The following is a 13,973-nucleotide window of genomic DNA, read 5'->3' as shown; positions in this document are numbered from 1 at the left end:
CCAGGAACTCAAGCCCCATAAAGAAGGGAAGAAAAATGTTATTATGATCACAGCAAAGCACACTGATTGTGAGAAAGCTGTATTAAGCATCCTAGCTACAATGAGAGATCTGGATAAGCAAGATTTTGCTTAATAAATCCTGAGGTATTAAAGGGAAAAAAATCTGATACAGTTTGTAAGGATGAGCTTACTCTTTCAATCTTTCCTATTACTCTATAGCTAGAATCTTTTTACAAGTGATGTGATGAATTTTTGGCAGAGGACTGACATAATTACAGGAAAGGAATTCACAGTACAGCCTCTTTCATACACCCAATTTACAAGGTGCTTTGTCACCCATCTGGAGAATGAGGAGCAGCAAAGGGAGCAAGAAAGGCAGGAATGATGTATCAGAATTCAATTTCCTGGTATGCCAGAGGCAGCCAATAATATAAAAAGATAGCTGGCAGAGTGCTCCTAATGATGCAAGCCCACCTTTACAGTATGTCTGTCTTCAGCAAAAATATCTCTGTGGCCAGTAACCTAAGGCTTATATGCAGCCTCACACATTTCCTGGAATACTTCTTCTTGCAAACCGCCCCACCCCCCACCATGCAAGCACTCTTGAAGGTTAGGAGGTCCCTCAGAGATCCGACTATAGCCATTAAAAAACAGAACATTTCCTGCACAATTCTAAAACATGGGTCTTTTTGACTATATCGATTGTTCGCACTAGTAACTAAGTTTGATTTTCCAGTTTGTTGTTTCTACTTCATTTAACAAGTGTTGGAGAAAATCTTGCAGGGCATTTTCCATAGAAATATTGCTTGCATTTTAAATATGGTAGTGCTACTCACAAAATAAATTCTTTGGTTGGACTTCAAAACAGCAGTCTACCCCATTGCATAGTTTATGCATAGTAATTTATTTATGCATAGTAAGGACTAGCTAAAGCTAACACAGAAATGTCTGGTTTTACAACATCAAGACCATGAAGCTGAAGACATCTAAAGATTAAGTAATTTTTCATTTGAAGATTCAAGTGGTGGAATGCATGCATGTTAAACCAATTATTTGTACAGGAAGATACTTACCAGATTTCAACAATGCATCTTTCCGTAATGAAGCATATTTGGATCTTATTCCTAAAGACTCTGTTAAACTTTCATCAACAGGAAGTACAGTCTAAAGAAAACATAAATATGAAAAATACCAACAATGCAAAACTTCATGACCAAACCCATACAAAATATGATCTTATCTTTTTAAAATTGCTTATTTTATACATAACGGTCAATGCTTTTACTAAATCTTACTAATTTTTAGCAAGCAAAAACAAAACAGTTTGGCAGATTGAAGTTGCTGCCTTATTACAATGAAACTCATGAACTAGGTTTGTTGAAGTTCCATTTTTGTGGTAACTATTTTTTTTAATTGGAAGTTGAGGCTTACTTCTGAATTTATCATTTCATGATGCGTTAATTAGTATGATGGGGACAGAAAATAAAATTTCTGGAAATATACGTTCATATTGTTTTCTGATTTTACTTCAACAGCCAATGTGTTGTGAAGCCAGAGTGAAGCAGTTGATATGGTGCTGGGACTTAAGAACAGAGAGATCCAGGTTCAAATCCCAGGTTAATAGGTACCCTTGGAAAGTCATTCCTACTCAGCCTAACTTATCTCACAAGGTTCTTATGAGAATGAAACTGAAAGAGGAGCAGAAAACAGAGAAGGGATGTGCACCACCCTGAGCTACCTGAGGAAGAAAAAAATAAAATATGAACCCTAGGCAGTACTTTAGCTTACATTGTAGGAAATTCCTCCAGCATAAGTTGCTGTTCCATTGGAGGAACACCCACTCAGGCTGGGGGAAGGCTTCAAACGTTGCTTAGTAGAATGATTATAGTGATTACAGATTTGAGTTCGGAAGTGAGAAAACCCAGCTTCAAAATGTACTGTTCACGTACTGATTGGATTTTTTGGATTTGTATCCTGCTGTCCCCTATGTCCAAGCTCAGAGTGGGTAACATCACTAATAAAAACATTTAACAATTCAAAATTACCATTTCTAGTGCATAAATACAATAAAATACCTAATAATATATAATAAAATACATAATACTACAAACCAATAACATGATCTGAAAGAAGAGGGGGAAAGAGGACTGAGGAAGAGGCCGATCAGAGATGGAACTCATCGCTGTCCTCAACCATAAGCCCAGAGGAACAACAAACCTACCTTCAAAGCTTTTTTTGTAGAAAAGGCCCAGGAGGAACTCATTTGCATATCGGGCCACACCCCCGACACTAAGCCGGTAGGAACTGTGATCCTGTGCGTTCCTACTCATAAAAATCCCTGACTACCTTACACACTAATTTAAAACACTATGATAATTCCCCCACATGCACACTGTACTGAACCCCTCAGAGAACAAACAAATGTAAATGATCATAACTTGAATGAAATAGCTACCTAACCTACACAGAGTCTAAATCAAAACAAAATAATAACACATAAATAAGTTCTGGAACAAATTCATATAATAACATGGCACAGCTGCTGGAAGTACAGTAACTGCTGCTAGCCATATCCATGACAGTTTAGTTCATGTTCCTGAATAATATTTTGACAGTTCAAACAAGGAGAAAGTATTGTGTGAACTGTTTCTAAGTACAGCTGGAAATATGTGTCAAACAGGCAGTATGGGGAAGACTGTGTATAAGGCTGCACATATACAACATTGTCCTGAGATGCAGACAGAGTGTTCATGCTCAGCTCACCCTTCCATTGATAGTGTCAGGAGATCTGGTAACTGGAGGCCTTTGGTCCGTTTTTTCTTCCATCTGCCATCCTATGACTGTAATGTTGCCAACGCGGTCACTTTCAGCAGATCTGCAACACACATGTTGTTGCTGTCTTGGTGTGCTTGACTCAGCAGCCCAACAAGATTATCAATTATATAAGTTACACATCATATACCTTTGCCTGTGGACTGTATTTCCCTCTGCTCATAACCCACATAACAGCCCCTGAAGTTTATATTCAAAATAAAGATCACCTACTTTTAAATTATTAAAACATTCATAAGGAAAATTTCTCTACACAGATACATGTTTCTATTAAAATCCTTGGACTGACTATAATATTATACTTGTGCATGGTACTTCACAATTAATATAGGCACAAAATACAAATCCCTGCTGCAAGGACTTTACAATATAATGTACATGTTCGAAGAGAGACTACAAAGGGAGGAAAGAACAAGAAAGAGGTAGCAGGGGATAGATACAGTGGAGGATGGTAAGCAGTGGAGTGCCGCAGGGCTCAGTACTGGGTCCATGCTCTTTAACTTGTTCATAAATGATTTGGAGTTGGGAGCAAGCAGTGAAGTGGCCAAGTTTGCAGATGACACTAAATTGTTCAAGGTGGTGAGAACCAGAGAGGATTGTGAGAAACTCCAAAGGGATCTGTTGAGGCTGGGTGAGTGGGAGTCAACGTGGCAGATGAGGTTCAATGTGGCCAAGCGCAAAGTAATGCACATTGGGGCCAAGAATCCCAGCTACAAATACAAGTTGATGGGGGTGTGAATTGGCAGAGACTGACCAAGAGAGAAATCTTGGGGTCGTGGTAGATAACACACTGAAAATGTCAAGACAGTGTGCGATTGCAATAAAAAAGGCCAACGCCATCCTGGGAATTATTAGGAAGGGAACTGAAAACAAATCAGCCAGTATCATAATGCCTCTGTATAAATCATTTGGAATACTGTTTGCAATTCTGGTCACCGCACCTCAAAAAGGATATTATAGCATTGGAAAAAGTGAAGAAAAGGGCAACTAGAATGATTAAAGGACTGGAACACTTTCCCTATGAAGAAAGATTAAAACGCTTAGGGCTCTTTAGCTTGGAGAAACGTCGACTGCGGGGTGACATGATAGAGGTTTACAAGATTATGCATGGGATGGAGAAGGTAGAGAAAGAAGTACTTTTCTCCCTTTCTCACAAATATATATATATATTTTTGGACACTGCGTGACACAGAGTGTTGGACTGGATGGGCCACTGGCCTGATCCAACATGGCTTCTCTTATGTTCTTACATGTGCTAAAACTGAGTTTCAGTTTGGAGTAGAGAATGTGAGAAGGCAAAGGCATAAGCCAAAATTAAAATACTATAATAAAATGTGATAATGGTTTACAGATAAAGACAGACTCTGATGGTACAAGTATATAACCCATTTTGTCAGCTGAAATTTCTTCTTCATTTCTATGAAGCATTGCAATATATATTCTATATATACATTTTTAATCGATGTACAATGGGAGAATGCTGAGCAGAGCTCAGAAGTCTGCATCCAAGCTAATCTCCATACAAATTTGAAATTTATTTCTGATGTCTTCTGAAGCTATTACAGTGCCTTGCAGGTATCTTTTTCTTTCACCAAACAGTATTGCAAAAGCATCAGTCTGGGATGATGCAAGAGGAGCTTAACAGTGCAATCCTAAAGAAAGTTACTCCGTTCTAAGCCCATTGAAATGAATAGGCTTACACTGGAGTAACTCTCTTTAGGATTACACTGTAAATGTTCTATTTGATCAGAGGCAAAAAACAAATTTAAAGTGTTGAAAAACCTCTTTAAAAGTTTACTGACCATTAAAGAAATCTATCCATCTTCATTTGCATTATTGCAACCGTATTTAAACAGCTGTATAAATAATAAACATGAATAATTGCATACAGTGTATAGATTCATTGAGGGTGGTGGAGTCTTGCCGTGACCCAGATTGCCCAAGCTAGCCCAATCTCATCAGACCTTGAAAGCCTAACAGGGTCAGCCATACTTAGATGGAAAACCACCAAAAAGGTACAGGGTTGTTACCAGAGGAAGGCAATGGCAAACCCATCCTTGTTCATCTTTTATCTTGAAAACCCTACAGGGTCATCACAAATCACCTGCAACTTTTGATGGTACTTTCCACCACCAGAAGAGTCTTTGAAATTACAATATTTTAGTTTTGTTAAAACTAAAACACTTCTGTACATTAACTTTCTAAGCACTTCTAATCTTAAACCCTGGTACACACCTTACTTTTGTAACAAAAATTCAAAAAAAAAAATACTTAGACTGGGATACCAGTGATTGGCTGTGCAATATAATGTCCTAGCTTTCCTGAAACAGGCACAAACTAAGTACGAACCTTAGTGTTAAGTGCAACCGATGGTTCCTCTCCTGAAGTAGGTCCTTTACAGTAAACATCACAGAACCCAATAAATACATCTAGGGGGGAAATAAGTATTGTCAGTACAGAGGACATTTAACATACAATACTCACTTTTCTATTTATAAACCAGCTCTAAGGCTTCAAGATAACATTTGACACCAGAGTATCTTTGTCTGCATACCTTCCCAAACACAATCACTCTCTCACACAAAATCCATTCTGATTTCCCTTTCCCTTGTCACCATCTTTTAAATGTTTAATTGTTTACCTATTTTATGTTTTAATGCTTATATATTAACTGGTTTTTAATGTTATGTAATCTTGACATTACCCACCCTGAGCCCATTTTGGGAAGGGTGGAATATAAATTAAATAAATAAATATAACCTCAATATAGAAAAGCTGGGGGACCCAAGAAGAATCACAGCAGGGAACAAATCCCTCTAACTTGTAAAATTCTTTGTGTTCTGGGGAACTTCAGCAAGCTGATTTCCCCTCCCTTTACCCACAGTTTGAGAACTTCTGTATCACACACACAGGGCTATAAAGAATTCTTTAAACATAAATAATTGTTCTTTAGAAGTCAACATGAGCTTCCCCACCCCTCCACTCTTCAAAACTCCTTTCTGTACATTTTTCTATGGTGGTGTAGGAGTAATTAGGGGAATGAAGAGAACCCTAAAATTTGACTTATTTTATATGCCTACCAGTCTTAGCATTTAACCTGTTAGAGAGACTGACTGCTGGCCCACAAAGCAGGCTACTCAAGGGCCAACACCACCACCCCAAGTAACACAGAATTTTGAAGAACGTGAATGACAGAGGATAACAGGACTTACAGTTCCCTGAGATCTATCTTTAACATCGTATACAGAAAGTTTTATTTGTGTCATCTGGTTAATAAGAGAGTCTTGAAAAAAGGCAATACTGCTTAGAAAGATTGGATTGCTTGTTCCCTGCAATTTAAAAGAAAACACGCACACAAGAAAGTTAAGAGAGGCAACTTGGAATCAACAGAAATGAACCACTTTTACAGATCCTTCACCCATAAGATATGCATTCGCATTCACTTACCTCAATAATTTCTGTCTGAGCATGTTTTGTCCAGAATGCCTGAGGAGGTGTGGTTACACTCACTGCTACAAAACTATTTGGCTTTCTATCTAGCGACGGAGTTAGCAGCTCACTGCAAGCTACAGGAAACCAAGAACGTAATTCTTAATAACATGTTGAGGCACTCTGATGCAAACACAATGTCAAAGAACAAAGAAAACCCAAATCTGCCTGCCTTTCGCTTTCCTAACATCTTGCTCATGGACAATCTTTGTCTTGTTAAAAATAATACAATATGAATCTAGAAAAGTAGGCTCCAGTGCATGAAGATCCCTGGCACAATGTTTTAATGTACCACACAACTCTGTTCTTCCCACAGCAGACTAGCCCACAGAAAACAAAATATTCACAAATAGGAGTGCTTCCCCATCTAAGTATTGAAAGAGGTCAGCTATAATGCAATGTACTCAGCCCAAACACAATCCCCCAGTCATCCACTGTTTGGCAAGGATGGAGGGAAGGTCGACCATCTTTACACAGTGGTGATTATTTTTTTCAAAGCTAGGCTTGTAAGCAGCCACTGGCCTGGTGGTTGGAGACAAATAAGAATTACTGTCTGGTAACCCAGCAGGGTTTTTTTTTTAAACGAACTGAGAAAGGTTGTGCCTTATCTTTCAGGCTGTCAAGCTGCCACAAATCACACGTGGTAGCCAAGTTAGCTGAGGCAATAGTAACAAGTAAATTTATTTGTGAGATCAATTAAAGTGATAACAATTCCAGGACAGGCCAGATCACTCTGTTCAATCACAGCGCTCTTTCAAAGTCAATTTGCAGAAAACGAGTGCAGCTGAAATTTAGTCCCCCAAAACATCACTTTTGCTTCCCTCATTTGGAAAGAACTATGTTATCTGGCTGAGTGGAAATAAAAAGATGTTTTCATCCCAATTAGAAGTTGACTAAATTCTTTTATGACTCATGCGCCCAAATCATGGATTAAACGGCATCAGTTTTGTGCAGTCTACTTTTTGTTATGGTTGTTTGTTTTAAATTCAGGATCTATTAACATTTAAATAAGCCTAGCTCACCACCTAGTGGTGCATAATATTAAAAGAGCTAGAACTTTCAGTCGCCAGACAATCTTACAATCTCCTAGTTATACTACACACACTGCCATATGATAATTAAGTTAAGTTAACAAAGTTAAGCAATCTTGACTATGTATCCTTAACTCAACATCGTAAAATGCACCTGCTGAATCAGACAACGGTTCATCTGTTACAGCATTAACCATAGCGTGCCAAGTGATCCTAGTTTGTGGGAAACAAACTAGACTATCATGTTTAAGAAAGAACTATTTATGTACAATGACCATATAAAAATAATCAATACATTAAACAGGAATTAAGAACAAAAGCTACAACACTTACCTAAACTAAATTCTAAAATTGGCTCATCTGGATCTTGAATATTTCCTACAAAGCACAGAAATCAAGTCACATTGCTTTTATTAAAACCGAACTAAGCTATCATTTGAAAGAGCGATGTTTCTTTTCCATACCCCTTTTTGGAAAATTCAAATGATTCTATTTGTTTTAAATGCATGCAAAAATATACAATTAGAAGCACTCCCATGCAACTTGTTCTGTATAGTAGTTAGGACTTTGAAAAGAGACATGGGCTTACTATTTGGGATGTAGAAGTCTGGACTGCTTTTGAAAAGTGCCAGAGGCAATTTAATGTTCAAAGCAGTGGAGGTCAAAAATCCCACTGACTGTGTGCAAGCACGGAATCTGCATAAAATAATCTGTTTAAATTAAAAGGCAATATTTAAAACCTACAACTTTGATACTCTATTCTTCAGTAAAAAGTCTTAAGGCGGGAGTGGCCAAACTTGCCTAATGAAAGAGCCACATAGAATAAACATCAGAAGTTTGAGAGCCACAAGTCATGGACATCAGATGTTTCAGAGCTGCAAGGAATTAATAATAATAATAATAATAATAATAATAATTTTATTTGTATCCCGCCCTCCCCGCATAAGCGGCTCAGGGCGGCTAACAACAATAGCAAATAGATGGGGGGATGGAGGGAGAAGTGGAAAGAAAACAACTTTAATTTTGAATGTATTGTCCAAGCTACTGGTTGGCTTGTTTGGAGAAGTGATTTAAAGAGAGAAATGCCATACAATATGTGTGAAAGAGCCACATGTGGCTCCCAAGCCATAGTTTGGCTACCCCTGTCTTAAGGAAACACATGGAGAGGTTTAACAAAAGTTGCTGCTGTTTGTCCTGCCCTCAAGTGCTTTTCCCACATTGCCCTATCATCTTAGTTGCTCCTTAGGGCTCAGACGGGAAAAAATGCTTTATGCTTCCAATACATAGCCACATCTCCAGTCTTACGGGGAAAGTTGTATCTAAAAGACTGGAATTTCAACACACAAAGAATTAAATATAAATATGAGGGCCCTGATAGAGAAGATATGCTTACCGGCCAAAGACAAAGCAAGCATGTCAGAGGTAACATCAATTGTCGAGGCCCGCTGCACACTACGGGATTTTGCACCATGACGGGGGCTCTGTTCTTTTGCTGACATGTTGTCATGGAGAAGGTGCCTCTTCTCACAGGTTGATCACAGCAATGTCCTGGCGAAGCATCACAGCACAGAGGAGTGTCTTTGCTTGCAGCCCTTAATATATCAGCATGCTAAAGAAAAAAACCCATAATTTTATTTATTTATTTAATTCATTCGTACCCCCACTAATTAATTCATTTGTACCCCCTCAAAGCAGTTTACAGCATTCTTCTCCTCTCCCCTTTATCTTTACAATAACCCTGTGAGACAAGTTAGGCTGAGAGATCATGACTGGCACAGTCACTCAGTGAACTTCCATGTCACAAATAAAGATTCAAACCTGGGTCTCCCAGATACTGGCTGACACTCCTAACCAGTACACCACACTAGCTTTCTCTGAATTAGGTTTCAACCCATCTGCATTTTAAGTGTTCATTTTACTACTGGGAAGTTTGAAAAGATTTTAAACGACAGAGCTAAGAGAAAAATACCTACCAACAGGACATTAGTTTCAAAGGATACTTACGTCCCAGTAAAAAACTATCAACATACAAGACAAGTCAGTTCCCCTCTACATCAATGAGAAAAGATAAAAAGTTTTTTTATGCTGTTAGACCGTCTTGTCTGTTGTTGGCCACTCAAAGGGTCAAACTAGATCATAACAGCATCTTTGAAGTTGCCACAAAGTCACCTCTGCCATTTTAAAGTCATCTGAAAATGCTGTGAGGTTTCAGACCTGGTTGGATCCACGTAATGCACGAAGCCAAAAAGTTACAAGAATAATCACAGTTATATAAAAGACTGTGATTAAAAGATTTTTCCTAAAACCAACAAATATTTATGTAAAACCTTATGATTTTTTTACAATATGCAATAAAGATTAAATGTTTATATCATACAATTTGTCTCTCTTATTGTTTTTAGTAACAAATAACTTCAGAAAAGTTCTCACAGTTCATAATATCACAACATAATTCGAATTGTGAGAATTTTTCTGAAGAGATTTGTTACTACCAGTGCACCACAGCAGTAAAAAAGGCAAACTCCATGGTAGGAATTATTACGAAAGAGACTGGAATCAAAACAGCCAGAACTGTAACACCCTTATTATATAAAGCTATGATACAGCTTCATTTGGAATACTGTGTTCAATTCTGGTAGTCATAACTCAAAAACGACACTGCAAAGCTGGGAAAAGTACAAAGGAGGACAACCAAAATAATTAAGGGTTTGGAGCGCCTTTCCTATGAGGAAAGGCTGACAGGGGCTGTTATGCAAAGGGAAATGATAAACCATCTCTGTTCATCCCTTGCCTTGAAAACTCCCATGAGGTGAACCTTTGTGGGGTCGCTGGAATCAGTTGTGATTCAACGGCACACTTTACCTTTATTTATTTTTTTATTTAGAAGACGACGACGACTGTAGATTTATACCCTGCGCTTCTCTCTGAATCAGAAACTCAGAGCTGCTTACAATCTCCTATATCTTCTCCCCCCCACAACGGACACCCTGTGAGGTGGGTGGGGCTGAGAGGGCTCTCACAGCAGTTGCCCTTTCAAGGACAACTCCTGCAATAACTATGGCTAACCTAAGGCCATTCCAGCAGCTGCAAATGAAGGAGTGGAGAATCAAACCCAGTTCTCCCAGATAAGAGTCCGCACACTTAACCACTACACCAAATTATATTTATATTCTGTCCTCCGCTATCGGGCTCAGGGCGGCCAACAACAGTTAAAATACATGATGTTAAAATAGGATACAATAAAATAATTAAAAATTAGACAAATTCATGAAGGACAGATCCAGCAACCACATGAACCATGTTGCTGTAGGAGACCTCCATCTGTAGAGGCAGCAAACTTCTGAATAAAGGTGCATTTGGCAGCAGCAGGGAGGAGCCTCAGGCTCTATATCCTGTTTGTTTAGCCCTCTAGAGTAACTCATTGGCCACTGTGAGAACAAGATGTTGGACTAGATGAACCACTAGTTTGACCCAGCAGGATCTTATGTTGCAGACCAAGACCTCAGGCAGAGGCTTTTCCTAGTTCTCAAGATGCCAGAAACTGAACCCCAGAACCAACTTAAGCCAATTATCTCACTGATCTGTGAGATCATTTTCCAGAGCCACACATTTTTTACTCCAGCCAAACTCCATGTAATTTCAATTTGCAAAGCAAGCTGCATTTTGCGGTAAAATTTCCATTAACTGCGTAGCTGTTTACACTGAACATCTTTATACTTACAAGGGTTGTTATCCTTTTGGATGTGATGTGACATTTCTTAAAGCCGGATTTATTTTCCCATCTAAAAAAAAAAAGATACAATCATTTAGTTAAAGCATCTGAAACAGACACTGATTTTAAACACCTGCTTCTCTTCTGTCTCCTAACCATGTCTCACGCCCTGTGAGCTGCAATTATGTTCAACTATGGTGACAGCCTCAGGGGTACAATAAAGTTTCTGTAGGTTTTAGCAAGATTATATTTAGAAACCTGTCAAACTAATCTGCCACTCTACTATAGAAAGGGCAGAAAACAGTTATAGAAGCAGTCTAAGTAAAACACAAAGAAGATTTTATCAAAATAGGACTTGTACCGATTCAGCCTTGGAGGGCAGTGAGAGAGGACCAACCCCCCCCCCCCGATAAACCCAGATAAAAATAAGGCAACAGTTTGTGATTGATCTTAAATTAAAATCTCTATAATTATTTAGACTTCTGATACTGGAATAATAAGCATTTGGGCAAGCAAGGGCACTGGGCAAGTCTCTGTTGTCCAATTGGTAGTTTCTGGGTAAATGCAAGAAACATATACTGCAGTAAAGTGGAACTACAAATCAGGAAAGTGGCTGCAAGGAGGACAATTGCCCCTGAATGCTTCAAACCACATACATTTTTACCCCTGCTGGACCAATAGTTATCCTGGGAATATTATGAGCTATGTAAAGTGCAAACAAGCTCTCTCAATATGCCTTCTGAAAGGTTTGATTTTGCATTTATGTAAAAGCAGCCATTTGAATCTTGTGGTGAGCCTTCTAATTCCACACCATGCTAGTTTTTCTAACTTTCAAGTGAGTCCTGGAGATTTCTAGAATTACAACTGTCCAGATGACAGAGATCATTTTCCGTGGAGAAAATGGCTGCTTTGAAGAATGGTCTCTATGGCAAATACCCCCACTGAGGTCCTTAAACCCTGCCCTCTCCTAGCTCCACCCCCTGCCCAAATCTCCAGCAAGCCTACACTATGCTGAAATGTGTTTACAAACAGCAGGCATTTTACACACCATTTTTAAGCTATTTCACCTACTTGAACAAAATTACAGTCTTAAACAGAGGAGAAATGCTAGAAGTACTACACAAATGCCCCAGCTTATACATTTTCCTCCCTAATAATTCCATAAGACATACTAAAGAGATTTTTCTCAGAGATATGTTTTTTCAACTCCTCTCAGAAACTAATTTAAATTTTTAAGAAACCAGGTCTTGGAAGAAAACTATTTCATATTTATCAGAATGATATATGAAAACATGTTACTGAAAACTTGATGTTGGCCAATGATACAGGATATTCACAGCAAAAGTATAATTTGCTTTCTTTAATTTGCTCTTTATTCTGATCCTAATGAACCTAATTTTCTCCCAACCCCAATGTTCTAATTACTTTAATTCAAACTCAATTCATCTGCAGTAGGCACGCCTACAAAAAAGAACCAGTATTCATTATGAGACTAAAGAGAACATTAAACAGAAATTTATGTACCATCCTTTGGAAGAACACATCACGGCTTGAATTATCCCGGTACACTTCTGTCAAACCTTGTATCAGTCTCAAGAGTAACAGGATTCAGGAATTAGAACCTAACCCTTGACACATTCATGCATAATGTTAGGAAAACATAGGTGTCGACTCACAAGAAGACTGCAAGATAGAATAATTCTTGCTCTCAGTGGCTAACCTCAAACCACTGGTTACCAGATAATTTCCAGGTCAATTTCAAAATGCTCTTAGAGTTAGTCCAGTGGACTTGAAGTAGCACATCACCTCTCCTAAAGACCTGCTGAAAGGACCTGCTGGGTGAATTTCACCCCAAGAGGCCGCCATATTTAAGGTGTTCTGTGCTAGGACTGTCAGCTCCCTGAAGCTCAGATATAGACAGCAAAACCTGGGAGCTAAAGCCTGGTGCCTCATGGTCAACGTGTACAGCCTGGTGAATGTATGGATACTATCTGTCTGCTGAAGGCAGAGCCTGATGTACATAGAGAGAAAATAGCAAGGAAGTCCAAAACCAAGTGGCTAATTTTCTTGGTTCTGTCACCTGATAAAGATAAAGGTAGTCTCCTGTGCAAGCACCAGTTGTTTCCAATTCTGGAGTGATGTCGCATCATGACGTTTTTACGGCAGACTTTTTACAGGGTGCTTTGCCATTGCCTTCCCCAGTCATCTACACTTTTCCTTGAGCAAGCTGGGTACTCATTTTACCAACCTTGGAAGGGTGAAAGGCTGAGTCAACTTTGAGCTGGCTACCTGAACCCAGCTTCCAATGGGATCGAACTCAGGTTGTGAGCAGAGCTTGGACTGCAGTATTGCAGCTTACCACTCTGTGCCACAGGGCTCCTCCTGTCACCTGATACTGAGAATTTATTCCTTTCCCTGGAGACTCAAAAAAGAGGTTACAGCTTGAAATTTCAATGTGGTGCCCTTCTGTAGTATTCAGTATGCAAAAAAAATTTTTAAAAGAACAAAATGTATCAAAGTTTTCAGCTTTCATGTTTTTAAATTGTATCCCCTCAACTGTTAAAAAAAAACCCTGAAAAAATTTCCTCAGGTCTGCCATCATTTTCATTTAAAAGATTGCAGATATTCACCCTAGGATATATTTTTTAATACCCCATTAAGTTTGCCCATTACTACCATGTTAGTAATAGGTCTTTGCAAAGGGATAATACATAGCAGACACAGTGGGCACATTTTCTATAAATGCATTTCATCTTATGGTGCTGCAGCAACATTTAGAAACCTTAGAGGACTGCGACTGTGTGAGTGGGGCTAACTCTGTGTGTCTTCACCTGAGACAGATGCCCCTAAGCCACCCCACCATGTGGCTGCGGAGTCCTGAACACCCTGGTACTGCAACTTCCATGGTG

At 38.9% G+C, this 13,973-nt stretch overlaps 2 protein-coding genes across 5 annotated transcripts in view; one reads left to right on the top strand and one right to left on the bottom strand.

Annotated features, from left to right (window-relative positions):
• INPP4A (inositol polyphosphate-4-phosphatase type I A) overlaps positions 1–13,973 on the bottom strand; it is a 134,789-nt gene that overhangs the window by 45,061 nt on the left and 75,755 nt on the right. For all 4 annotated transcript variants that reach the window (XM_060233855.1, XM_060233853.1, XM_060233852.1 and 1 more), the window contains 8 exons: positions 11,074–11,134; positions 8,746–8,961; positions 7,686–7,730; positions 6,280–6,398; positions 6,045–6,161; positions 5,182–5,261; positions 2,764–2,875; positions 1,074–1,164 (listed from right to left, as the gene is read on the bottom strand). In XM_060233855.1, coding sequence (XP_060089838.1) covers positions 1,074–1,164; positions 2,764–2,875; positions 5,182–5,261; positions 6,045–6,161; positions 6,280–6,398; positions 7,686–7,730; positions 8,746–8,851 — 670 coding nt within the window. In that variant the 5' untranslated portion in view covers positions 8,852–8,961; positions 11,074–11,134. Of the gene's footprint in view, positions 1–1,073; positions 1,165–2,763; positions 2,876–5,181; positions 5,262–6,044; positions 6,162–6,279; positions 6,399–7,685; positions 7,731–8,745; positions 8,962–11,073; positions 11,135–13,973 lie in introns of those variants that run through there.
• Positions 1–13,973, top strand: part of TMEM131 (transmembrane protein 131) — a 271,084-nt gene that overhangs the window by 187,225 nt on the left and 69,886 nt on the right. The gene's annotated exons all lie outside the window — the stretch shown is intronic.

The sequence above is a fragment of the Heteronotia binoei genome, chromosome 3, assembly GCF_032191835.1.
Source record: "Heteronotia binoei isolate CCM8104 ecotype False Entrance Well chromosome 3, APGP_CSIRO_Hbin_v1, whole genome shotgun sequence".
Lineage (NCBI taxonomy): Eukaryota > Metazoa > Chordata > Lepidosauria > Squamata > Gekkonidae > Heteronotia > Heteronotia binoei.
Note: the sequence above shows the minus strand (reverse complement) of the source record. Positions and strands in the feature narration are given on the sequence as shown.